Below are 27,780 nucleotides of genomic sequence, written 5' to 3' on the forward strand. Positions count from 1 at the left end.
TTTACAAACATTGTGCACTACAGTGTATTTTCTACGTTTAACATATTTAAATCTTCATTAAAAAAGTCAACAGTGTACCACTGTAATATCTACAAAATGCTATGCTACTTATAATTCTCCAGTATTAGGGTGTCATAGATTCACATGCCTGAATGAATCCCCGTCATCGGAGTGGGAGTCTCGCGGTATATAAAAAGCAATAATATGCAATAATATCCTTAGTAAAACTTGGTAATGACCAACCAGGGAGTAAAGTAGCCCAAGCTACAAGAGTAAAAACTTCCACACTCATGACTATCCTAGTCATTTTGTATAGTCCAAACTGCAGCCACTCAGGCGACAGCACCCACCAGAATGTTCTCCCCAGAGGCTCATGCTCTCAGATTTTCTACTGCACGTTGTTTGAAGGGCGTCTCCCTGAGCTCTGCTCAGTTCTTCTCAAATTTCTTCAAGATTTCTTGATTTTAGGATATCTTCCTCAAAGAAATCTCTATTCAGGCCTTGCGATTCTTGTGGTAAGCTCCGGCTTTTCTCAGAAGATTCCCTAAAGAAATGCATTTATTGCCTGTATCTAGACCATCAAGTGAAGGACTGCAAGATTTGTAGTACCTTCCCTCAAAAAACCTTCAGGGACCGAGAGGGCAGCTTACTTCTATGACTACAGAAGCTCAAGGATCAAGATACCCCACTGAGGTAGGCAGTGTTGCCTCTGGGTCTACTGTGGCTTCTAGCAAGAGAGCTGCTGAGGAGGTATTAACTTCTCCTGGGGCCAAGGTTGTGTAGAGACAGCAACCATCTAAGGGGTAAGAGAGGCCTTCCTCTTCTAAGGCTATTCCCCCTGGTAAGAGTAAACCTTTGCCATCCACGCCCCCAATAAGATTGACCAAAATTTTACCTCAAAAACCAACTTCTGAGAAGACCCTGTCGTCGACGACCCCTTCGTCGACGAAGTTCTCTGTCGACGCAACTTCTACATCTATGGTAACCATTTCTTCACCTAAACCTGAGATGATCATGTCGTCAGCGTCTCCTCCGTCGTTGACGTCCAAGTCTAAGAAAGTTCAGTCAACAACAGCTCTATCGTCGACACCACCGTCGAGAGTCACTTCATCGTCATCGATGACATCCGCGTCGTCTATGAGCTCGTCGATAAAACCTGCATAGTCGACTAAGACTTCATTGTCGACTAAGACTTCATTGTCGACGAAGACTTCATTGTCGACGAAGACTTCATTGTCGACGAAGACTTCATTGTCGACGAAGACTTCATTGTCGACGAAGACTTCATTGTCGTCGAAGACTTCATTGTCGTCGAAGACTTCATTGTCGTCGAAGACTTCATTGTCGTCGAAGACTTCATTGTCGTCGAAGACTTCATTGTCGTCGAAGACTTCATTGTCGTCGAAGACTTCATTGTCGTCGAAGACTTCATTGTCGCCGAAGACTTCATTGTCGCCGAAGACTTCATTGTCGCCGAAGACTTCATCGTCGCCGAAGACTTCATCGTCGCCGAAGACTTCATCGTCGCCGAAGCCCTCCTCGTCTATGACGCCATTGTCGGCGTTATCATCTTCTGGACCTATCCCGCCGTCGACGAGCCTGTCGACGGTTCCTCTGTCCACGCCAAAACTGTCTTCATGTACGACAATTCAAGTTTTGTCACCATCTACGGCCTTTACTTCTACGCCGTCTACGGCAAAGCCTTCCATGTTACAGAGGCGTGGTTCTGGGCTGGAACCTTTATCTCCACTACACCTGTCACCTCTTACGGTGCCTTTACAGGTTCCTGAAAAATTACTGGACTCAGAGGATCCCGATGATGACTCTGTATTGGATGGTAGGTTTAGAGCAGCAACAAGTCATTCAGAGCAACTCATCAAATATCAAGAAGACGATCAGGAGGATCAACCTTCGACTGAACAGGTGACATCACCCGTCACTATTGTTCCAACAGCCCAGATGCCTGTGGCATTGTTAACTAATGTCCAACACATGTTAAACGATTATTACCGGTGTTTCCCGCCATCTGAGTCAGCGGATTCGGTACCTCCTACACCTGAGGTACAGGATTCCACTTCTCAATTCAGATACCCAAGGCCTCCTTCGCCAGTAGCTTCTCATCAGCCTGAGGAACAACATTCATCGGAGGATGAAGAGAGGGAGGATGGTGAAATTGATGACAGATCCTTGATGTCGAAGTGGGATGACTATCAGATCCAGACGCCTTCTCCTTCGCCTCCGAATACTGCCGATTCGCCTCCAGTAGACATTGGAGGTTTTCACCTTCTTATGGAGAGAGCAACACAATGTTTCCTTATTCCTGTGAAAACTGCGAAGGAGGAATGTTTCTTCTATGACTTCGAGGACCAGCCAAGGAAACAGATTTGGACAATTCCAATTATTGATTTCATATGGAAAGACGGTTTTAAAGTGATGTCTACTCCTGCAGCCTTCCTGCCAGTACTGCCACGTACAGACAAGAAGTATAAGGCACCTGAAAACCCCCCAGCATGCCTTATAAGTCATCCAAAGACAGATTTGGTGATTGTACAGGCTGCACAAAAACGGTCCAGAAATCCTTCGTCACCGATTACAGCCCGTATGATAGAGACGGCAGGTGTCTAGATTCTATTGGAAAGCGAGTATCTACGATGGCAGCGACAAAGGTTTGGCCATTCTGGGTCGCTAAGACCGGCAAATGTGGTCGGACATCTCCCTGTACGTTGACATGCTTCCAGAACCTGCAAAATCAGAAGCTCTAAAGATTCTGCAGGAGGGAGAGAGAATCTCAGCCGAGATTATAGACTGCGCAGTGGATGTGGCTTCTACGGGGTTCAGGCAGCTGCGGGTGCAGCTGTCCTATGACAACAGGGCTGGCTCTAAGGCCACTTAGTTCCATCAAGAGGTGCAGGCTAAAGTTCTAGACATGCCCTTTGATGGGGAGTTTTTATTTGGCCCACAGGTAGAAGAAACCTTACAAACAATTAAGAAGGACACTGAAACAGCCAGATCTCTTGGCACCTTGCAGTTTCGAAAGCCGCCCTTTCGGGCTGCGAGAAGACGTGGATCGTCCTCAAATAGAGGAATTTATGGCCAACAATCTTCCTACATATCTTATCAAGGGAACCAGCGCTACCAGTCCCCACGTTACCAACCTTATGGCCAGCGCAACACCACCTATTCCCAGAATAAGAAAAAGACTGCCTACCACGGGAAAGATTCCAATAAAAGACCAGGAGTGTCACCACCTGCCACCGCTAATGCCACAATCCTATGTAAAAATTGGAGGGAGAATCCCAAAATTTTACTCAAACTGGTCCTCAATAACGTCGGGCAGGTGGGTCCTAGACATTGTGGCCAGAGGCCATGCTCTTGAATTTGAAAAATTTACTCTAAACGTCCCTCCGAAAGGTCCACCTCCAGCTCACCTCAAAGAACTGTTTTCCCAAATCAATCTGATGTTACAAAAAGGAGCGATCAAAAAAGTCCCTCAAGGGCAGAGGGGAACAGGATTCTATTCAAGATTCTTTCTCATAAGGAAAAAATCTGGAGAATGGCGTCTGTGAGAAGTTGGTCTGATAAGCAGTGCTCACTATTCTAGTGATCACTATGCATCAGTCCAAACGACCCTTATGGTGATTGGTTGTAAGTCAACCTTAGACCAGCTATCCTAGTAGTGTGGATACGAGCAGTCTTCGGGCTAAACTCTAGAGGGCGTGTTAAGCCAGCTGTTATACCATCACATATACCCCTTGAACACCAAGTGAAAGGACACCACACAAGTGTTATGAAAATAAACAGTGTATTTATTTTAAGTCACAACAGCCCTGTACTCTTTATGAGGACAGGGTACTAAGCACACAACAAAACTCTTATGAAAATACTTCAAGTGCACAATCTACACAAATGCCCGAGGGCACGGAAAGTTTAGTGTTCTCGGGCGAACCCGATAAGGTAAGTCGGAAGCGACAGTGACTCTGGACCCTTAGATAAGGAGGCTATGCTGGGGCACCGAAATGCCGAAGTTACCTAGCCCAGGGCTGCGGCTACATAGGTCTTTACAGACGTCGGGAATCCTCGCTGACGAACCAGGAGCCTGAAGGAAGGAGTTGCTGGCAGGCGACCAGTGAGGAGAGTTCGTAGAGATCCAAGCCTGGATCAGAGATGGATGACACCTGAAAGCAGAGGGGACCAAGTTCGTAACTACTAGCCAGTAGTCCGAGGGTACCAGGAGGGCACCGGATGATCGTCACCTCGACTAGGTGAGTGGGCGACGCTAGGCTCTGCAGTCTCACGGATCAGGAGGCGTTGTCGGCGACCAGGATGGAGGTGCGAGCTGTCCCACGAAGGTTGATGCTGTCGGCGTTGCTGGGCCCAGGATTGGGGCAACAAGCCTTGGCAAATTCAGGGCCACGTGGTGGACCTAAAATGGCTTCTTGAGCGGACCAGGAGGGTCCGGGGTGCTCCTCTTTCAGAAGGGAGCAAGGGCCAGTCTGGAGCAACCAGACCAGCAGCGTTGTTGTCGGGCATCGTCGAGAAGGCCACAAGCCAGCGGGCTAGTAACCAGACAACGTGATGAGCAGCAAAAAGCAGAAGGGCCCCACGCAGATCGTGGAAATGCTGGGAGGCTGGACTTTGGTGCTGGAGCTTCTCAGGGTCGGGGCTTCTCGGACCCCAAAGCACTCACCAGAGGATCCCTCAGCGGTCGTGCTTGTTTAGAAGTCGTGCAGGTTCTGATGATGGCCGGTCCCTCGAGGTCTCGTCGCACCCACGGATCTCAGCTGAGCTGACGATGTGGGTAGAGGTCAGAGGTGCCAGGGAAGCCGGTTCTCGTTGAGCTGGGCAGTCGGATTCCTGAGGAAGGACGTGCAGCAAACCGCAGAGTTCTTAGATGGTGCCTGCGGATGCAGGGTGACTACTCCTTAGCCACAAGGGAGAAATCTTGAGAAGAAGTCGAGAGTTCCTTTCGTAGAAAGTAGTTTCTTGATTCAAAGATGATCCAATTTGGAAGGGTCCCCGCTCCTGCCTTTATCCTAAAGAAAGGGGTGGGTACGCGACTAGGTCCTGCCCTAGGGGTGGGACCAGGAAGGGGGGTGGTTACACCCCTCTCCCATGCCGGACTTTCCCCAGGCCAGGGGCTGGGGCGCCCCTGGAACTGGTTCTAGCCGGCACATGCGTAGTGAGCACCGGGGTGCCACTCCGCAGTCACCTTCCTGTAAAGCCCTGCCTGCCCAGGATACACAAAACCCTGTCTGGGATGGTGCGGGCACCGAACGATTGCCTTATCAAGGCGAGTTCCTTCTCAAAAACGAACATCCACGTACCACAATGTCTGTCTCTCTTCCAGTCCTTGGGAGACTCTATCAATCTCAGCAAGTCACACCTTGCTCCTTCCCAAAGACAAACGTTCTTGGGAGCAACCTTGGACACACAACTGGTCTGAGCTTTCATATCAGAGGAGAGGCAAGAAAGGATACAAGACATGGCTCAGATGTTACTATCAAAAAGGTCAGTGTCAGTCCGACAGTTCAGATCTTTTCTGGGAATGTTTTTTTCTTGTATCCCACTGATACCAAAGTGCCACCTCAGAATGAGGCCTCTACCTTCAATGGCTGCAAGTCTCCGGTTCATTCGAAGAACTCATTCACATCACTCCTTGAATGCGAAAGGCTTTTCTCTGGTGGATCCAAGACAAAAATCTACAGAAGGGGTGCGCGCTCCTTCAAGACGCGCTCAGTTACACAATCACCACAGACTCATCTCTCAAAGGTTGGGGAGCACATCTTCAAGGGCTGAAGGTCAGCGGGAGATGGAGCCCTCGACAAAAGGCATGGCACATCAATCTGCTAGAGCTAAGAGCCATCCTCTTAGCCCTCAAGTCTTTTCATGCAATAATTCAAGGAGCCACAATATTGGCGCGCACAGACAATACTACAAGTATTCACTACTTAAACAAACCAGGAGGAACAAGGTCAGTTCTTCTATCTCAGGAAGCCCGGGAGATATGGGCATGGGCGATACAACACAGGATCAACCTCTTGGCTGTTCATGTGCCGGGAATTGCAAATGTGCTAGCGGACACCCTCAGCAGATCAACGGTGTCCACCCACGAATGGGAGCTACATCAAGCAACAGTGGATCAAATCTTCCAGCAGTGGGTCATCCTGATCTGGACCTATTTGCGACCAAGAAGAACAGCAAATGCCTGTTCTTTGCAAGCTGGCATCCCCACAGAGACTTTCAGGGGAATGCTTTTTCGATCAACTGGTCTCAAATATATGCTTAAGCTTTTCCTCCGATACCGTCGGTTCAGAGTTCTCCGGAAGATGAAGAGCGAGCCATGTCACCTGATTCTCATTGCTCCCAGGTGGCCTCGCCAGTACTGGTTCACCGAACTTCTTCTCCTCTGAGTGCGATCCAAAACAGTTTTAACCAATACCGAATCAACCAACTTCTACTCCTCTCAATTCAGAATGGTCAGATTTGCCATTCGGATCCAGCGTCTCTAAAATTAGCTGCTTGGCGCCTAAACACCTTGAATTCGCACATCTGAATGTCTCTGCGGATTGTAAGGAGGTACTAGCTCACGCACAAGCTCCTGCAACAATAAAGACATACAGACTCAAATGGAAAAGATTCTGCATTTGGTGTCAATCTGCTGGGATTCACCTATTTCAGGCAACTCCTGATCAGATATTGCGTTTTTTCTTACACCTAGCAAGATCAGGTTTATCTCATGCAACCTTGAAGGTCTTTCTGGCAGCTATTTCAAGATGCCGTCAGGATGGTCCACTTCTCTATTCTTCAAGAATAATACAGCAGTTCCTTAATGATTAAGGGACTATTCCGAATGTTTCCTCCTATGTCGTCCGCCTCCATCGTGGCATCTTAATAGTGTTAGGCAGCTCATGCGCCATCCATTTGAGCCAATTCACAGGGTGGATTTCAAATTCCTAACATGGAAGGTTTCTCTTTTGCTGTCATTGATTTCTTCTAGAAGAGTCAGTGATGTTCAAGCTTCCACCGTCAATTCGCCTTTTTTTACAATTCACGTCCAATTCTGTGGTGCTTTGTACAAACCCAAAGTTTATGCCTAAAGTGCCTTCGGATTCTAACCTGAACGAACCGGTCATCTTAAAGACATTCTTTCCTAATCAATCCGCAATCCCCTGCGGAGAGGGCTTTGCATACCCTTGACATCAGAAGATGCTTGAAATTCTATGTGCAAAGGACATCTGCCATCCGCAAATCTGATCAACTGTTTGTAGCCTATGGAAAGATGCGACCAGGACAAGCAGTGTCTAAACAAACCATAGCTAGATGGATATCTGCAGCTATTGTCTTTTGCTATATACAAACGGGAAGGCCTTTACAGATAACTCCAATAGCTCACTCTACAAAAGCTGTTTCTTCCTCGACTGCTCTCTTTGCTGGAGTTCCTCTTCAGCAAATCTGCCGAGCAGCGACTTGGTCCAGCAGACATACTTTCACCAAACATTATTGTTTGGATGCTGCCAGCGAGACTGCTACGTCAGTGGGTCAAGCGGTTCCACGCAATCTTTTCAGATAAGGTGAGCCTCTGTTCCCTCCTCCTCTGTACTGCTTTCCAGACGCTTATTCCATGTCTAATATTGAGTGCTTTCTCATGTGATTGCACGTTTTTTCATGGGTATATGAATGTTGGCATTGTATTATGTGAATGTATATATTTGATATGTACAAACGGATGTTAGCATTACTTTGGTACTGCTATCTACTCTGATTGAGGCACGTGAATCTATGGAAGACACCCTAATACTGGAGAAGAACAATAGTTACCTGTAATCTCTGGTTCTCCAGTATTGGTGTCTTTCAGATTCACATGCAACCCGCCCACCTCCCCTCAGAGGCTCTTAGGCTAGGATGTTTTTAGCTTCACTCCTGTGCGAGAAAATCTGAGAGCCTGAGCCTCTTGGAGAACATTCTGGTGGGTTCTGTCGCATGATTGGCTGCAGTTTGGACTATACAAAATGACTAGGATAGTCATGAGTGTGGAAGTTTTTACTCTTGTAGCTTGGGCTACTTTACTTCCTGCTTGGTTATTGCCAAGTTTTCCTAATGATATTATTGCATATTATTGCTTTTTATATACCACTCCGACGACAGGGAATGATTCAGGCATGTGAATCTATGAAAGACACCATTACTGAAGAACCACAGATTACAGGTAAGTAACTGTTGTTCATATTTTGTATGCAAACGTCTCCCTAAACTGCTGTAAAATGTATAGAAAAATATAAATACATTTCTCTACTTAATAACACTTTTAAAAAGTGGTAATGGTAGAGAAGAACAATAAAACCAACTACTTGACTATATTGAAGACCCTAACCCAGAATGGAGTGAAACGCAAAACACAGCCAAACAGTGCTGAAAATGACATAGCTGTGTTATGTTTGATAAATACAGCTGTTAGCCAATCGCATATTGCTTTATCATGAGCATGTACCGTGGTGTATCTCATACTTCACAGTATACCTGTGCACAATACATAACTAAGTATTTTAAAATGTACAACTTTAGCACTACTTCCACAATGCACACGTTAGCAAATATTATGATTTTCACTTCCTAATGTATTAACCTGCCATATTACATCTACATCCATTAACCCACTTTCATGCTTCGTCTGTTTCAATTATCCCACCCCACTCTCTACACCACACCACTCCAGGTCCGCTCTACGCTAATCCACTGTATGCTAGTCCACTCTCTGCCATTCTACCATGCCATTCTACTCTCTGCCACTCCACTCTCTGCCACTCCACTCTCTGCCACTCCACTCTCTGCCACTCCACTCTCTGCCACTCCACTCTCTGCCACTCCACACTCTGCCACTCCACACTCTGCCACTCCACACTCTGCCACTCCACACTCTGCCACTCCACTCCACAACATAGCACTTTTCCATTCTGACACTGTAGTGTGCACTATTCCATTCTTTGTCACTCCATTACACACCAGTTTGCTCTACGACAACCTATTGTACACTATTACAATGCAAATTGCTCCTTTCTGTGCCACTGGAGTATGTGCCTGTCCACTCTGACCTACTATACTCTATGCTATTCCACTATATGCCAATCCACTCTGTCACCACACTGTACGCCAGTAACACTCAATGTTATTCTACTCTATACCACACCACTGTGCAGCACTTCACTATATGCCACTCCACAATACGCTATTACACTGAACACCACTACCGTCTACACAACTCCTCTCTACTCAACAAACACTACTCTGTATGCTCTCCAGTTTATGCCACTCCAGTCTATGCTGGTCCTGGTCCACTTTACACCACCCCACTGTATGCCCCTCAACTGTACGCTGCTCCACTGCACACCAGTCCACTATGCTATTCCTTTCTACGCCACTCCCCTCTACCCTATTCCACTGTATGCCTCTTCACGCCACTCTGTGCCACTCTACTGTGTGCTATTCCACTGTATGCTGCTCACCTGTATAATACTCCAGCCTTTGCCACTCCACTGTACACCAATCCACTGTATGCACTTCCACTGTGTGATACTCTTCTGTATTCTATTCAGCTCTGCCACTGCATTCTGTGTCACTCCAGACTACGCCATCCAATGCACTACTCCACTTTCGCTACTCAACTTTACACGTTTCCACTCTACTATAAGCTACTCCACTGTTTGCTATTAGACTGTACTACACTCCACTCTTCGCCAGTCCTCCATAATTAATTCACTCTACTCCACTGCAGTTAATGCCACTTCACTTTATGCCACAATACTGCACTCTACACAGCTCCATGCTATTTCACTATACTCCACTCCACCTCATACTCCACTCAACAGTCTACCCCTCTTCACATCTACCTCACTATACTCCACTGTATAGCATACACTGTACATCAATGTACTCCTCTCCATGCCATTGTGCAGCACTTTTCTTTACGACACTGTACTCAACGACACTCTACACAACTCCCTCTATGCTGCTCTACCCTTGTTAATATACCACTGCACACTATTCTATACCAATCAACTGTATGACAGTATGTCCCAATCCACTCTACCATGCTGTACTGCACTCTACTCTAATCCTCTACAAAACCCATTAATCCACTCTGTGACACTCTATGGTACTCTACGACACTTTCTGATGCTCTACAACACACCAGTCCACTCCACTATACCAAAAGCCACTCCATTTTGCAGCACTTTACTCCACTGCATCCTACGCCACTCCACTTGATTTGTACCATTGTACTCTAGAACACGCTACTCCACTGTATGCTGCATCACTCCACTGGACTCCACTCCACTTTACCCCACTCCATGGCACTATACAACTCTCCAGTCTACACTGCACCACACTCTACTCCACTCAATGCAACTACACTCTACAAGACTCTACTCTGTGCCACCATACAACACTGTACTCCACTCAATGCCCCTACACTGTAAATTCTTCTGTTCCACGTTATGCCTCTACACTCCAGTGTACAACACTGTACTCCACTCTGACACTTTCCAAAACTCTACATCACTTTCCAATACTCTACAACACACCTATGTACTGTACAAACCCCACTCCAATTTATAATAATTTAGTTGATTCTACATCACACCTGCCCACTCTAGTGCACTCCATGCCACTGTACTATGCAGCATACTATTACACTTTAGAACAATTCACTTCATTCTGTGCTATGCTACTCCACTCTACAATTCTCCTTTCTACCCCACTCCACTGTAACTCATTCCACTGTATAGTATTCCACTGTATGCCACACCACTGTGCTACATTCCACTCTATTCCATGGCACTGTACTGTACAACAGTACACTGTACGACACTCCTTCACTCTGCTGTACCACACTACACTTAATAATCCTACACTCAACAGTAAACACTACAATTCGAAACATGTTTATTAAAAACAAAAAAGAACATTTTAATTCAATGAAATAAAGGTTAATTAAGCCTTTGTTATAGTTGGGAAAACTGTATTTAGTTTTTCTAATCAAACGAAATTGAAAATGCACACATCATAAATTCTTACGTTTATATCTGAAATTTATAATTTATGCACCACGTTTAAATTAATATTATTTTATTAATTATCTACAAACCAAACTTAAGCTACACAAACATATATATTTCTAAACCAGTGCTTATAATTTATGCAACACCTTATTATTATGACTTGTGCACCTTGTTGCACAGTGTATTAAACTCGGTAGCCACTCTACATTAACTATAACTCGCCACTGTACCATGCACTGGGATAATATTTAATGCTATAAGCATCACATGGAGAAGGGGGGTAGGGGGATTTTTGCTTTCTGTATTCACATATTTTGTTAACAAAAACTTTAATTTTTACCTTTTGCAAGAAGATACTGTGTGTTACAAAAGTTATTTCAATACTTTGTAATAAACACATGATTAAACATTCCTACAAGGAACTGCTAAGAAGTTCACAGTTTTGGTAAACTTATGTAATAAAAAAAGCACATCATTAAGTGTCAAAGTGTTTTTCTAAATTATGCTATAGCAAAAAGACTCATGAACTTTTGGTATTGTTGCATTTTGGTAAAATGTTTCCTTTTCTGTGTATTCTGTGATCACATTCTCATACATTTAAGATGTATATTTTCAGATAAGCCACGCAGCCACACAATTTGCTCCAGGATCCAGAAATGGTTCAATGACCGATTCGGCGAGTACATTGAGGATTTTCGGTTTCAGCCTGAAGAAAATACAGTGGAGACCGAAGAGCCACTTAGTGCTAGAAGGTAATATTTATCTGACATTCTCTGGTATTACTGAAGTCTGAATAGGTAATGTGTGGGTGAAACTGGATTGGTTTTGCTTGTTTGGCAACCTTTATTTGAACATCCAAATGTGCGCAAGTTCTCTCATTCCAGAAGCTTTCATAGATGAAAGACCAGCTGTCTTTTCCAACAGTTAAATCGCCACAATCTTAATTTCATTTGTAGTTTTTAATGGGGATTTTATATATAATTTATTTAAAAATGTATCGGTTACTAATATCCAGCATATTTGTTATTTCAGTTCAATTTAGAGCTTAAATGTTGGTGTACACATAGGAATTTATTTGCATATCGTACCAGGTAAAATATTTGAGTCAGAGCAAACAATTAACCTTGGTTTTTGAAGGTCTATTTTTCATTTTTTGAAACCATTTTAAAATTCCTAGTAATTCGTTTTGAATATTCCATCAGGAATATGGCATGCAATGAAATTATAGGTATGCTAATGTGGCAACCTACATTTCATACAAACTGGACTAGTCAAAATATACTTTCGCTATTTTAGAAACGCCATAAAAGGGTTTAGTGTCAAAGTTACACAAACAGATTCAGGTCAAAATTGACAATTACAAAAGCATATTGAATCATGGCCAGGATTAGATTACCGGAGAGGAGTTCTCAAAGAAAAGCATTTATTCATTGTTAGCACCTAGAATCATTCTTCTGCTCTGCAGTATGACTGTTAGTGAATCTTGCATCTTGGTAGGTAAAGACAATCTGTACAATCCATTCTGAAATGCGACAATTTATTTCTGCTAGGGTGCAGCTAACTTGTCTAGATGAAGGTATCACTGGGGTCATTGATAGATTAGACCTTCAACGATGCACAGCAGAGGAGGACAAGTCGCATGCATTACAAACCTGGATGGACAAAAACAAAGAAAATGCGTTGTAAAGTCATTCGATTTTAATAAAGTCTGTAGATGGACTGATAATAAACTGAAGTTACATTTATCACCCCCATTGTGAAATACGTTTTTTTATACTTTCCACTCCCAACTTAATAGACCCCTTAATATTTCGGCTACCTTTTGCATCTTGCCATTCTGTCATTCTGGAATGAGCCTTCCATTCTCAAATGACGTTTTAGAAGTGCCTTTGTCCACAGTACATGTAAATGCATATTTATATTTCTAGATTGCCCTCCTAAATCCACAAGACCCAGAGCCTTTTCCGATGTTAAGGATATCCAAGCGATATATGTACTTACATTTAATCTAAATGGTAGTCCTTTACATTGATTATTCAAAAGATGTGTAATGCCTCCCATCGTCATGGGCCAACTTTTGACATTCTTTTTATGGAATGTAAGAAACTAAAAGGCACAAAGAGAGATCATGCCAGTCCTACTGTGGTGCAGGCCCCTGTTAAATTGTCTTAACAAACTTTCATTCTTTATACTTTAGATCACCATTCTCATTACTTTAGTATGTGTAACTGTAAATTAATCATTACATTCTATTTAATTTCTTTTTTAATTACTCCCTCCTTAAATATTCATGTTAGTCTTACTACATGCCCTCTTACCTTTATTTTTAAACATTAAATATGTGAAAATCCTTGCCTGTCTTTTCACAAAGAACCACGCTACAACACAGGCTTTGTATTGCCTTTAGCCTTACCGTTTTTCACTTTTTTAAATCTTGTTTTATTTTATGTTTACTGAAACTAAGCATGGTATTTTAAGTATGTTCTCCTGAATTATGATCTATGATTATAATTTATATTTCAGTTCGCTACAACTTTTTATTCAAGACTGCAGTAAGCTGCTATGCAGACCGCTAAGCTGTAGGTGCTTGGTTTTTTCATTTATCTGAGCAAAATCCCATACTTTGTACCAACTTCTCTTTCTTCTCTATATCTGTTTCATGATCTTAAATCTTTTCCTGTCCTTTGGCGTTCCCAAGTTTGTAATCTGCAAATTCTGCAACATAACATTTGATTTCCTCATGGAGATCATTTATTGAAAGTGAATTATACTAATTCTGATCTGGACCCCCGGAGTACACCATGGTCCCTGAAAACTGAAGTTGCTCATTTATGTTTATTCTCTGACTGCAGGAACTTAATTTTGGGTGAATGCTAGAATATCTGTAGTAGCATGAGTAGAATCTCAAGGGAGAGTGTTTGTCGAGCAGGACAGCTCGTTTACTGGAAAAACATATCTTTAAATATGAACTCATGGAGAAGACTGAGGCTAGTAAGCACAGCATTCAAAGGATGATGGGTGTTGTGCAATTTATTCAGTTGTGTAAGAGTAACACACACAGGTAAGTAGGGTTTCTTAGTGGAATCCGTGTATTCTACAGCTGTAGACCAGCTACACTGAAACCATGTTCACATCATTTTGCATGTTCACAAGTAGCTCTGGTTCGCTAAGTGTGGCCAGAAATGACAGCACATAATTCTGTTGTCTGGCTTCAATAAAATCTTGCAGAAACCTTCCAAAATCAACCACTTGTAGTGGGCTTTATCCATTGCTAACCGTGCCTGGATGGGTGCTTGGTAGAAGCAACTTCTTAGCAGAGATGACTGCATTAAACCCACTCTTAGTTCTCTTGACATTTTTAATTTTGGTTTCCTGTTGACATTCTGAATATTTCTTTATCTCAGTGAGAAATTTACGAATCTAGGGGCTTTTTTTGGACATGGCAAGCTACTTTCTTTCCTCAGACACTATGAACCTTTTCCAGAGTGCAGCTTCTTAGGATTCTTGGGTTGTTGTCTTGCTGCATATTGGCATTTCCTTGTGCTAGACTACTTTTAAAACTACTATATCCTCTTAAAGTGGAGTTCTGAGATCAGAAGCTTGACAACCTGTCTAAGTAATTTTTGTTCTAACCATCTATGGTGTAATCTCTGCAGTTGTGAGGCTGTTCTATACGCTAGCTAGTCAGAAGTCACTTTTGCCACCCTCAATTGTAGGCCTGTGTCACAGCACATATGTCTGAATATGGGAATGGGAAGCTATTCAGGGACATAGCATTGAATGCTTTATGGGACAGAGCCAATTAACTTGTGCCAATTAACTTACTGTATGTGTAAGTACCTCAGTAGAAGGACATTTCTGGTCATACACAAATTGTTTGACATTTGCTGACTTTCCTTTTACCATCTCCTAGTAGCAGAAAACAAGGGGTTCTCATTTATTTGACTTTTGCTGAGTGGAAATGGAACTTGGAATTATGCTGACGTGTCTGTTTACATAGGAGAGAGTATACACCTATCCTCTAGACCTCTTCTGTGAAGACCTTGATTTCAAGTCAATAGTAAAATGAAATCTGGCAACAAAACCCATTGCAAAGGGAAGTGGTTAAAATGTTGCCTCTAATACTTGTCCAAGGGCATCAGTCATATAAGCTGCTCCGTAACTGACAGGCAGTTATCCAGACTCTTGGTGAAGTCCGATGTGCAAGTTGATCTGTTTGGCAGACATTGATGCCTAAGAAATAGAGTAGCATAATCGTTGTCTACCATCAACAAGGCCATTAAAATTCACCTCTCCAGTCTCCTGCATTTGCTCTCTCTGGTGAAAAGAAGTGCAAGATGAGTCCACATCATTGTCCTTTTCTGCCCAATGCACTATCCTGGAGAACCAGTGGCATCTTACGAAATGTAGCTGCTCATGTAAATTAGCAATCCTAGTTTGATTATATAGCAAGCCACGTCTACAAACCGTATCTGAGTCATACAGCCTCCGTTTCAAGTGTTTACTAGTTGTGCTCAAATGGGATTAACCTCAGTCTATTTCCCATGCTCGCTCTCTCTTCCTTAGCTGACAAGCAGCCATATTCATCAACCTGAATTGCGCTCGCAAATGGCCAGATTCTGAGAATCTGGCAGTTTGCGAGTGCGATTTTTGCATTTGGGATTCATCATCCCAAATGCAAAAATCGCTATTTGCGAAATCGCATATTTGCGAGGAATTGGATTTAAGGAATCTCTAATAGAGATTCCTTAAATGCAATTCATCGCCCTATTTGAATTTGCTAATTCGCAATATTTGGTCACAATTTACCACGAAATCTGACTTCGTGGTAAATTGCGATAAACGAGTAAAAAGCACTTTTGTGCATTTTTTACTTTTGCATGTTACACACACACATGTCCTCTGGACATGTGTGTGCGCAACACCTGTTCAAATGTGCATTTGAGGGGTGCTACAGGGTGTCCTTTGGACACCCCTTGCACCCTTCAAATCGCAATCTTATTTGCGATTAGCAAATTGCTAATCGCAAATAAGGAATACTCCCCATTCATTCCTATGGGCCTTTTGGCCCATAGGAATGAATGGGGAGTTTTTCCTTATTTGCGATTAGTAATTTGCTAATCGCAAATAAGGAATCAGTAGGAATCGCAATAAATTTTGCTAATCCTACATGAATCCCGTTTTGCGAGTCCTTAATAGCGAATCACAATAATTCGCTATTAGGGCCTCGCAAAACGGGAGATTGATGAATCTGGCAGAAGGAGTTACACAGTGCCAAGTCTCACACACACACTAGATGGACATTTCATTACATACAGTGGTTGATGCATGGAAAAGGTTGCTGGATAAACCACATTATCAGTCGCGTTACTCAGTGTACATTTCATTGCTATTCCTTACCAGACAAATATTTTACTTCTATGCACATTCCACCAGAACCGTGGCGATGTTTGTGGCATTCTCCAGACTTTTTCTGGCATGTAAGTTTTGTAGGGTGTCTGTCTCCCCCACCCCAAGCAAACTATATACCCCTTACATTCCATACTCTGGTAATGGTCAATTTGAGTAGACGTTTGATGCTGATGTTAATAAGGTTTTAATTCAATAACATTCCTTATTTATTAATTTATTCTGTTTGGGGGATTTAGGCAGATAAGAAAGGTTGACATTCATTGCTTAATTTTCAGCAACATTAATTTAGGGTGATAATGTCATTGATGCATGATATCTTGAAATATAGCTGCTTGTCATTAGTCAAGTGGTATATGGTAATTCCAGTGCCCATCAATATTTGATTTGCAGAGAGCTTCTTGGTAGATTTCATGATGTGGCTAAAAAAAGAATTGAGCGACACCAAGGTTCAATTGACGAGTGTTTCCTAGTTTTCTCCAGTTGGTTGTGATGATAGAGAGGTGAAGGGCTGGTTCAAGATCTGATCTCAAAATCAGCAAAGAATTCAGGTAGTTATATTAGCCAGTTATAATCAACAGTGTCAAACGCTGCTGAAAGATTAACCAGTATTTGTAAGCAAAGGTCTCTTCCTTCTATAATGTGATAAATTATACATTTCAGTGGCGACCTTTAAAATATCTGTTTCTATGCGAACCGAGCTCTGATACTTTATTGGCAGTGTGGAGATAATTATTGTGACTGTTACTTGTAGTCTATAGGCGTTCTCTTACTTATAAAACCATTCTGCCTATTTCTTTGGCACTGGCTAAATCCATCACTTTCATAAGAAGGCAGCGGCAGAGATGCTTATATGCAAATACAGCTGTGCAGTGCTGGCTGTGGAAAACGTGCTAACACCTTTGAGACGCGGTTTCTGGTGCCAGGTGTAATGTCGTGGGGCCCTAGGCCCACATGGTGGAAGGACTGCGACACAGACACCAGTTAGGTAGATGGTTAGTGAGCCAAGAGCACGTGCGCTCCGCCCTATTTATTATCTGTGTCACGTGGATCGTGACATCAGTGGTGGGTGGGTGTTAAGTGTAGCATTACAGGTTTAACAACTAGACTGTGTCTGCTAGGACACAACATTGGGGTATGCACAGGATGGAAATCGGGGAGATACCCTAAACTGCTCCTGAAAAGTGAGTCTCACTCGAAAATGTTAGAGCTATGGCTGTCTATTTAGGAAAAAATATGTTTTTCCTTATGCAAAAAATATCTCGAGACTGTACAAAGGACCTCGTGCATGGACAGCAGGGAAAACCCCGATCACATTCAGTAACGTGTGTCTGTTTTTCTGACAGTCAGATGTACCCTCTACCCACTGCCCAAATGGCTAAGCCAGTCGTATAAATATAGCTGTTCATTTATAGAAATTCAAAATGAAAGAAATGTAATTGATCAGCAGTTATTTTAAGAACTATTACATGGACTGTGATTTCTCTTAGAAAAGTTGATATTCTCTATATCTGGCTTTGTCTGCAGGCTTTTGACAGGCACAACAGGTATTCCTTTATTTTACAAGCCTGGTTTAAATGCATGTGGTCTGCAGGGAGCAACGCATTTTATTCCTGTACGTGACTTAAAAGTGGGGTCGGGTCAGAATTGCAGCATTAATGCAATCACAGGTTAAATTCCCCATTTGTCGATCTGAATGTCGTGCTTGAACTACATCAATAACTCAAGCCACAACTCTAATGGGATTTCCCATAACCTGCTTGCTCTTGTTATCTTGTCCCCAACTTTATCACCCCAGAATGGCTTCCAGCTTGACCTAGAAGAGTGAGGACGGATATACCGTCATTTGAGGGAGGGGATGTGAGAAAGGAACGTGGAGCAAGTGAGAGACTTTGTGATGGAGAGATGCATAGGCAGAGGGGCAAAAATACAGACCAGATGCAGCCGAAAGGAGGGGGAGAGGGTGGTGAACCCCGAGCTGCACCAAAAGGGATGCAGTGAACATTGGAGAATGGAAGAGTGCAGATGGTTGAAGAGGAGAGATTAGAGAAGACATGACCCTAGAGGCGAGTGATGTAGGGAGTAACCAGAGATGGATAAAGGGTTGAAAAGGGGATTGGATGTTGTGGTAGTCATGTAGAGCGTACAGTGTTGGTGGAGGAGGAATCACAATTTAAAGTGAGTTTGATAATGTGACCTTGAATGTGGGTGCTCCAAGTGTCCACTACTATTTTAATAATCTGGTTACGTTTTCCATTGAAACGACGGGTTTGCTCAGGATCTGGCAGGAGCGTCATAAAGTTTCTAATGATGTGATTTATGACCGTATAATGGCCCTCAAATTAAAAATAGCAGGCCACGATAAAAGCACTGTCTGCTTCTACTTTCAGTACTATGGTGGTCGGTGTTGACTGCCAACCTGCCCGGGCACCTGTTTGTTGAAGCAAACCTAGTTAGCATTACCCATTGCAAAAAAAGCAAAACATTACGATTCGGTTCTTTTCTAACTTGTCAAACCTTTTATTTATATTTGCCAAGCAAAAGTGTCCATCAAAAGTAATTGCGAAGAGTCTGATCTTTCAAAGTAGCAAAGGGTTGAACAACTTTTAGTGCAGACATGCATGACATTTGTACACAAGTCAAGTTTGGTGACTCTCATACTATGAATTTTTGCTTTCTTTGTCTTGTACCAAATGGCACACGGTTGGTTCCGGGGGTGGGGACTGGAGGGGAGGGTGGGTGGTTTTGCTGTTGTGTGTTTCAGCATATGCAATTGCGCTAAATATTATTTTTTGATATTTTTCAGGTTAACTGAAAATATGAGACGGCTAAGTAAGTATTGATTGAAATTTCATGCATACGGAAATAATGTGAGATGGGTAATAGTTCTGCCAGGAAATGTTTTAGCAAGATTATTGCATTTGGTTTTCCTTTCGAGACTGTATTACAAATAAAAAAAAGTAGCTTCCTAGAGAAACATAAACAACTTAATGTTGCATCTAAAGCTGTATTGCTGAGGGAAATGTCACCCTTTTGACATTCTCGAGTTGTGTTCTAGCTCTATAAAAGCACATCGGCTTTCTTATTGTCTTAATTACATTAAAATTAAATAAGTAATTTGCAATACATTACAAGAAGTTTTTTAGTCCATCTGTTTTTGGAATTTTGTGACACAAGTTGTTCTTTTTTATGTCTAGTGTCTATTATTGATTTTATGTAACGAAAGGACATTTGAGCAAAGGAATAGAAATGGTAAGAAATGAAAGTCCAATTGGACTTTTGTAGTTGCACTTACAATAATGCTTACTAATGAGAAACCCGAAAGAAGTTTTACTAGATATTTATAATTTCATCTTTTGATACAACAAAGCTGACCACATAAGCGACACTGATATGCTGGGTGTAGCTCGTTCCCACCTCCTAAGAGTCTATTTTCTGCATTCGTAATGCGAATACAACTGCCATGTATCACACCAATTTTTGCAATCCAGGAATCAAAGGATAGGAAAGGGGGAGGAAGGAATGAGAGGGCACCCAGCTATCAAGACGGTACATTTAACTCTGCAATAGCGCATGTTCTGGATGTGCCTTAATACAGGTCCACAATATACAATGCTTCATAACACATACTGCTGATAGATAACAATCATACACTCAACCAATACCTTAACACACTTCTATTCTTTTATGTAAAGAGTGTCCGAGGTTTATCTGTAAAATATCTACGAGTTCCTACACAAAACCTACTGGACACCAATAACGCTACACACACTGGGATTGACTAACTCAGCCACCTGTTGAAAATACAACACAGATCAAGGCACCATAGAGGGTTTGTTTACAGGTTTAATAACATTTGATTTATCAGTCAGAATTCAATACGTCTTCTTCACTCTACAAGGATCCCTTCTAAATCTTAATTTGCTTGGGAATTGAGGTTAAACTATCAGAATGGAAATCAACATCGTTGCTGTCTTTTCATAAATGGTTGGCTCTGCCCTGTACGACTAGAAGTCCTGACAGTATAGCATGTATCTTGTTCCATCCCTGTCCCTGGCCCGCAGATTATGTGGGAGCTTTGATGTAGATCCTCAAAAATCCAAGCCCTCTAAACTTGTACATCAGTGGTTCTTGGGTGACCATGGGTCGTCTCTGCTGGCTGGCAGTGAAGACCTTCATTGTTGTGGTCTGTGAGGATTAAACTACTGAGCTGTCTTCCTGATTATTGCAACAATGTTAGCAATGAGTACCGCCAGACTGTGTCAATAGTGTATAGAACCTGTACGCAAAAGCATCTTCACCTGACTGCCGTCTTGCAAATTTAAACTGCTCTTCAGGATTTCCAAGATGGGAGAGAATATTTGATTATGAAAGCCACCAATACCATTTTCTACTTTAAAGTTCTTTTTTTAAAATTTTTTTTTTTATACACCTACTACCAACTGTGCAACAGCTAACAGTAAGCGCAATGGAACTTATACACTATATACCCTTTTGATGGTCCAAAAAGTGTCCGAGCGTTTGGCTGACAATGAGCATGAGTACCTTGATATTCGTTATAAACCTTTCAAAGATCAGCGTGTTACATTTGAAACATGTTCTGTGGTCTCACACGTGCTCCGCATAGAGACCTGAACATCTGTGTTCAAGATGCCCTTGGCAACCTTTCTCGAAAAAGATCATGCCCTTCGTGCTGTAACCCCTCCTTTTCGTCATTGAAACAAAGAAAGGCTCAGTTTGGTGGTGTAGCCTGCGCTGCCATCTTATGACCAAAAACATTATTACAGCATACTGATTATTAATAGTGTGTACAATCTCACCAAACTTTTTTCTGTGCATTCCAAGAGTTTGGACCAGTATGGAATTCAACCAAGACATCATTCAACCGCCAAGTTTTTTTTAGCTAATCCAGGTGCACCCTCAACTTGATGGGAGGAGCGGTTTGGCACCTCAAGAAATGTGGTGGTTTAGGTAAGGAGTGTAGTAAGGAGAACCTTGTTAATAGGTGTCTTAGGCAAAGAAAGACAGCACATATTTAAATATTTCACAGTAGTTCATAAACTTCCAAGGTTATGTCATACATAATGTCTACAAGGAAGCTAAACACAGCTTGAAAATTTGATTTGACAAAACAGTGAATACTGCAGTGATGCGCTACCAGTTTCATACAGCCTCAAATAGAAAATTAAAAATGTGAAGAGCTCTTTGCCTGCCTCGGATAGTTGGCAATTAAATGTTCATTGCGAGAAACGTCGAAGGAACTGATAAATCTTACTCTCTCGCGAGACTACGCCACGTTTGAGACAGATTCGAGAATTTGGAATTTGGATTTTGAACAAATACGCAGTGGAGACGCTGATTGAAAACGCCGGTCCCATCATCTTTTCTTGCTCAAATATTCCTCAAGAGCAGGGGGTCTCTACTCTCTAAAGATTGAATTGTCCTGAGGATGGCCTTAAGGATTTAACAACTACAAGGCCGAAACGTCGACTTTTTTGTCCATATCTTTTAAGTTGAAATAACTCAGACAATCAAATCATTGTTTTAGGTTATGCAAGATTCATTGTTATTTATTCATTAAGAGTGGACTACAGCGCAAGTGGATGTGAAGAACAATTCATTTATTTCCAGTCCATTTGTCTTTGATGAATTTTTCTTATTTATTGTAACAGTACCCTTCTTAAGCAAACGTATACAAAGAGATATTATTTTACAAACTCAATAACCGTGTATCTTTTCTTCTTCCTTAGTATTTTGATTACTATGTCCAAATTTATGAGACAAATTACAATAATAGCAGGTATCAATTTAATTTAGTTGATCAGAAGCACAAAATTTCAAGTGATCAATTAACTGTGATTTAATCTTTGAAAAAATTCCCTTATTGGCATTTTTATTGAATCAATAGAATTGTGGCTTGAAAAATAGTTTGGCAGACCTTAGGAGAAAAATAGCCTGGAACCACGCCAAGGTCGACCCTCTGACTCCGATATCGTGTAGACATCCTAGAATGATGTTGTGGGAAACAGTGTCAAAGGTGACACTTAAATCTGAAAGAATTAGGGCAGCCGAGTTCCCAACACCTAGGCTGCTACGAATGTCCTCAGTCACTGACAACAGTGTTGATTCTGTGCTATGACTCGGACGGAAACCATTTTGTGAGGGGTCAAGAGTTTTATTACGCTCCACAAATGTTACCTTAATTCTTCTCATGGTACTTTTTGTGATCATGATTGTTGTGGAATAGTTATTAAATTTGGACGCATTGACTGTTCTCAGCTTATTTCTTTTCATATAGCCAATACATTTTTTACGGAGGCTGCGTGTGTGGAATGAAATGGTTTTGGGTTTTCATGAGACTATATTACCCTCTCTTGCTGTCTACTTTGAGTGGCTCTGTTGGATGCGAGATTAGCGCTTTCTGAGCGTGTAAAAGGGTCGTAGGGTGGCTGAATAATGCCAACCCCTCTCCATGTACAGCTTGTATATGTTGCCGGGGTAAAATACTTGGCAGTGGGCGCCCGTTAGACTTAAGGTAGTGAATGGTGGAACATGCACTGAAGCAGCTGGGCCGTCTCGACAGCCTGAGGAGTAGTTCATCTATGTAAAATTTGAAGGGAGGTTTTATTTAACTTGTACGTTAGACTGACTGCAACTTCCAATTGAACTTTTTCGGGAATCACAACCCTCTTGTCACATGAAACTCCAGGGTGGGGGAGGGATGCCTAGGTTTAGAGTAGACCATTGAATTAATGCAGTATTGTAGAGTCCGATAGCTACACACCAGACAATTTTCGCCACCCCCTTTTCCCTCTCTTTTCTGCTTTTCCTGCCCATCCCTTTCCTACGGGGGAGGGTGGCGGGGCTCATAAGACTGTTGCTGTATTTGGTGCAATTATGATTTTTCTGGCCATGTATTTAGTTGACTTCTTTTTGGTCGTCCCTTTTGAGATTACTCCTATTTAGACACACTTTTGCATTTTTATGTATTTTGTGTATCATCTTTTCTCTAAGAATAACAAAAAGACGTTTACAAAAACAGAAATCGACAGACCTGGTAGTGTACACTAACATAAGTATATACTTTTCAGTTCCTCGTCTGCTACTCCGCGTCGGAGAGTCTGCGGACCTAGGCCTGGGACCAAGAAACCGTTTAGATAAGTGAGGACGCGTAGGAAAAGATCATAAATTAATTTAGAGCCATCATAAAGGCTTCTGTAATGGACACTGTTTATGGAGCATGAAGCAGTCGCTGCATGTTTCATCACGTCACAAATCAACCACTCAGAGTGCATTAAGTTAATGTTTTCAGTTCCTGCACTAAGTGATGCCTGCTGCTGGGGTTGTATCGCGTGCACTAGTCAGATGAGCAAGCGATGTGTGAGAAAATGCCAATGAAAATTTTGTCAGAATACTTAAAACATGACTGATTTGATGCTTTTCGTTGTTTTGTTTAGAGAGAGGTGCCAAACCGGTTACAAGTTTCGTGAAGAATCTTTCTGCCTTATCAGACTGGCATTCTGTCTACACTTCGGTGATTGCCTTTATTGTAAGTGAGTGTTCAGTTATTGAATTTAGTTTACATTTAATGAACGTGCCTTAATGTACATTTTATAATTGGGGGTTCTAGTTTGGCAACTGAACGGAATCTTTCATAAAAAAAGAATTTAAAGTAGCTTAACAAACTATTATGCATACGCATCTAGGTTACATAACTATATTCTTTGTAGAGCATTCATATTTTGCTTCCATATTGTTCTTCTACACCCAGTACTTTAACCAGGTTGCCCTATGCCTAATTTTAGTGCAAACAAGGAACAAGGGTAACTAGCACCATTGCTGGATAGTAAGAAAGCCATAATTGGGGCATAGTGGGCCCTTCGCACTTCTCGGCCCCGGGGCCACTACACTTGCTACACGACGGATAGCTTCACCCCGTCTACCACCTTTTGACTTTTAAGTGTGGTGAGCCAGGTTTCAAATTAAAAACTATTGAAACCTTTTAACCGCGGCTTGAATTCCGTCGCGGTGCTGTGGTTTTAATGAGTGGGCGGGGGCGCGTTGGCCAACGGACGTGCGCAGCACTACGGAGGCAGTGCTCGCGACGGCCGTTGGCCAACGGGAGCACTTAAGGGGCTAAAAAAAATACATAAGTCACCCTTAAGGTAGGCCCTAAAGACCCTTAGGGCAGAGTGCGTTGTGTTTAACCCGTTGGCTGCTGCCGTCGGCCAACGGTCGTCACGTGCACTACCTTGGTAGTGCTGCGCACGTCCGTTGGCCGACGCTGCCCCACTCGTTTTTCGAACGTTCAGCACTGGAGATGAACGTTCAATGCAGCCAACTGGTTAAAATGTAAGGCTTATGTTCTTACGTTTTCATGTCCTGGTAGTGAAAAACACCTAAATTAGTATTTCACTGTTTCATGCCCTGTCCCACCCATTGGATAACATTGGGTTACACTATTGCATTTAAGAAGTACAAATGTTGGACTGAGAGCCAATAAGGATATCATGTTTAGACTCAAATGAATTGCAATTTAAAATCCTCTTAAGTAGTCTGATTTAAAATCACAATTCCTGACAATGCCACTATTTGAAAGATGTCATTTTATTATCCTTAATATTTGTTGCCTGCTGCTAGTGTCCTGGGTCACATGACGATGAATAGCTCAGCTGTTTGACTTTGTCTATTCCACCAGACAGTGAGACAAAGGGGGACTAGGTATTGGCAGAATGGGCCATTCTATCAGGATGGCTGCTTGCAACTGTTCTCTGCCCAACTTAGACTTCAAAGGGCTGCCCCGAGCATACACACAAATGACCCGGACACTTGCCTTTTGTTAGTCCAAACGTCTTGGAGCCATGGTGAGGAAGGGAGGAATTTTCCATAACCAGATTTGGGTTATCCTATAAGACTACCCCACTTAAAAGGCTGACACCAGATATAAATATTGGACCCTAAGCTCACTTATTCAGTACACTCTTGGTCCTGCTGACATTATAATGGAAGGACTGTCTTGTTCCCCTGAGATCTGCCCTGTTGCTTGAGGCTTGCCATGTTCCACAACGGAGTGTGCTGCTGCTTTAGGCTTGCTTCTTCCCCAAGGGACTGCCTTGCTGCACAAGGCCTGCCTTGTTCCCCCAGAAGGCTGCCATGCTGCTTGATGGCGGACCTGCGCTCTGTGAAGGAGGACTGGACCTGCTCCCTTCATCCCAGGCTACCAGAAGACTCCATGGGTCAGTTGGCTGACCTTCATTTCTGAGCTACAATGATAAAACAAGCCCCAGAGGCCTCTCTGCAACTGCCCAGGTGAGCTGCTACAACTGAACCTGTCTGAGCCCTGCTGTCCTTAGCTAGAGAGTCCTTGATCCCCAAGCGGTACCTCCCGAGGTCCTAGAGCGCTTGCTTAAAATCAAAGTTGACACTTCTGTGAAGAAGGGAGAAATCTTGAAGTTTTATTAATGCCACTTTGTCAACTTGACCTCCTGGCATGGGAACCTATTCTGACATATGGCCTACCTGCTAGACTGGAAAGTAATGTGTAATTCTGAAGAGTCTCTGGCACTAACCTGTTCTCAATATCAGGTAAACCATGGAAAGGACTATGGAATATCTTAAAGTATATACAAGGATGTGAAAATCAAAATATAAAAAGGGATCTTATCAAGAATAATGTCACTGATCTCAAAGTGGGACATTCATTTGTCATTATGTCTGATTGGCACTTATTGCCATGCCTATGTTTTAGATATTTATCATACATTTCTCTGGGTACAAACCGAAATGGTGTACTATCAGTTCTTTATCCTTCAGTTTCATCTGTGTAAATGTGTTTAAAATATTTCTACATAGGAGCTGGAATTGTTATGATTAGAGGTTATTTTGCTCTGTTAATACATAGGCTTTTGCCTCAATCAAGTTTTGGCTGCATATCACACCAAGTGGTTCAGTTTGTTTACAGGACAGTTCAGACTTGGGTTCTTGATCTTCTTACCTCAGTCATAATGGAACTGTCTCAGTGTGTGATTATCAATGGACCATGATTTTGTACTCTGCAAGCCCAGGTTTTCTTTCTGGAGAAGAGGTTGAGCATTTTTGAGAATCTCTTAGACATGAAACGATGCAAATAAAAAATGAAACTATACAATAAAAATGCGGGCATATAATTTGCATGACAAAAAATACAGTAAAAATTAAACAAAAATTGACAGTATACCAAAAATGTGGCAAATTAGAGATAATCCAAAAATATTTCCTTAATTAAACCATGTTAAAAGGGTTAAAATCTCATACATCGGCATTAATACAGAAATGTCCTTTGCACTTGTTAATACAGGAGTTAATGTCTCCAATACATACAGTAAGACGATTTGATGTCAATATATGGAAGGTAAAATCATCCCGCAGTGTACATTGATAAATTTTGTTTATAACTCATGATGATAATTCAATAATAACCAAGGAAACAAAACAACAAATTTGTGTTAGGGAGGGCTTGAAGATGGAGTTACTACGCATGGGCTCATTTGCACATCAGGTTGATGATAAATTACGTTTATAAGAAAGTGAACTGTTAATTTGGTAAATATTAGTCCATTGCAAGTAATGCAGTTAGTAACCTGTTAGGTCCAGGCAAACATTTTAATAATTCAAAACTTAAGCATAACCCCAAATAGCTATGGCACAGAGCATTTAAGCTTAATTGAGTGAAAATGTTAAGCAGTCAGAAGTACCAAAACAGTTAAAAAATCAAAAACGCAACACAATAAAAATCGCACTCCAGTTTATAAAAATCTAGGAATGTTTATTAAAAAAACAACACTAAAATTACAAAAATCCAATTCGGGAAACCAGGGATCTTAGATATTGAAAAAATCAGAGAAAAAGTGGCAAGAAAAATGAAGCAGCAATTGAAGTTACTGTTAGTGTGTGACCCACAGGCTAGGCTAAATTTCATGTCAACCAGAGTTAAGTATTGGTCAAATATGCCAAGTAGGTTTGTCCCAGTCAAAGCTTTTACCTTTTGACTCAGTCTCTTAAATGGAAGTCAAAATCATGTAAGAGGCAAGGTTACAGATTGTATCCGTGGTAGTTCTCTCAAAGCTGGTTAGCCATTGTATGAGGCACATTAGTTTGGTTAAAAAAATCTCTGAGAGGCAATTGTTTACATTTTGTTCTTGGAGAATTCTCTTTAGCTGTATATTTTTTCACACCTTCACCTGGCCAAAATTTCTTTGCTCAAACATAGTTTTTAAAAAAAAAATTTTTATCCTCCAACTGTCAAGGAACCCTTTTGAGCTGCAAAAATGTCAGT

The 27,780-nt window shown here is 42.1% G+C and overlaps 1 protein-coding gene across 4 annotated transcripts in view; it reads left to right on the top strand.

Moving 5' to 3' along the window:
- GRAMD4 (GRAM domain containing 4) overlaps positions 1–27,780 on the top strand; it is a 535,734-nt gene that overhangs the window by 422,773 nt on the left and 85,181 nt on the right. For all 4 annotated transcript variants that reach the window (XM_086967284.1, XM_086967277.1, XM_086967288.1 and 1 more), the window contains 3 exons: positions 11,674–11,809; positions 19,273–19,298; positions 23,924–24,015. In XM_086967284.1, coding sequence (XP_086823410.1) covers positions 11,674–11,809; positions 19,273–19,298; positions 23,924–24,015 — 254 coding nt within the window. The remainder of the gene's footprint in view (positions 1–11,673; positions 11,810–19,272; positions 19,299–23,923; positions 24,016–27,780) is intronic.

The sequence above is a fragment of the Lissotriton vulgaris genome, chromosome 1_1 (assembly GCF_964263255.1).
Source record: "Lissotriton vulgaris chromosome 1_1, aLisVul1.2, whole genome shotgun sequence".
Taxonomy (NCBI): domain Eukaryota; kingdom Metazoa; phylum Chordata; class Amphibia; order Caudata; family Salamandridae; genus Lissotriton; species Lissotriton vulgaris.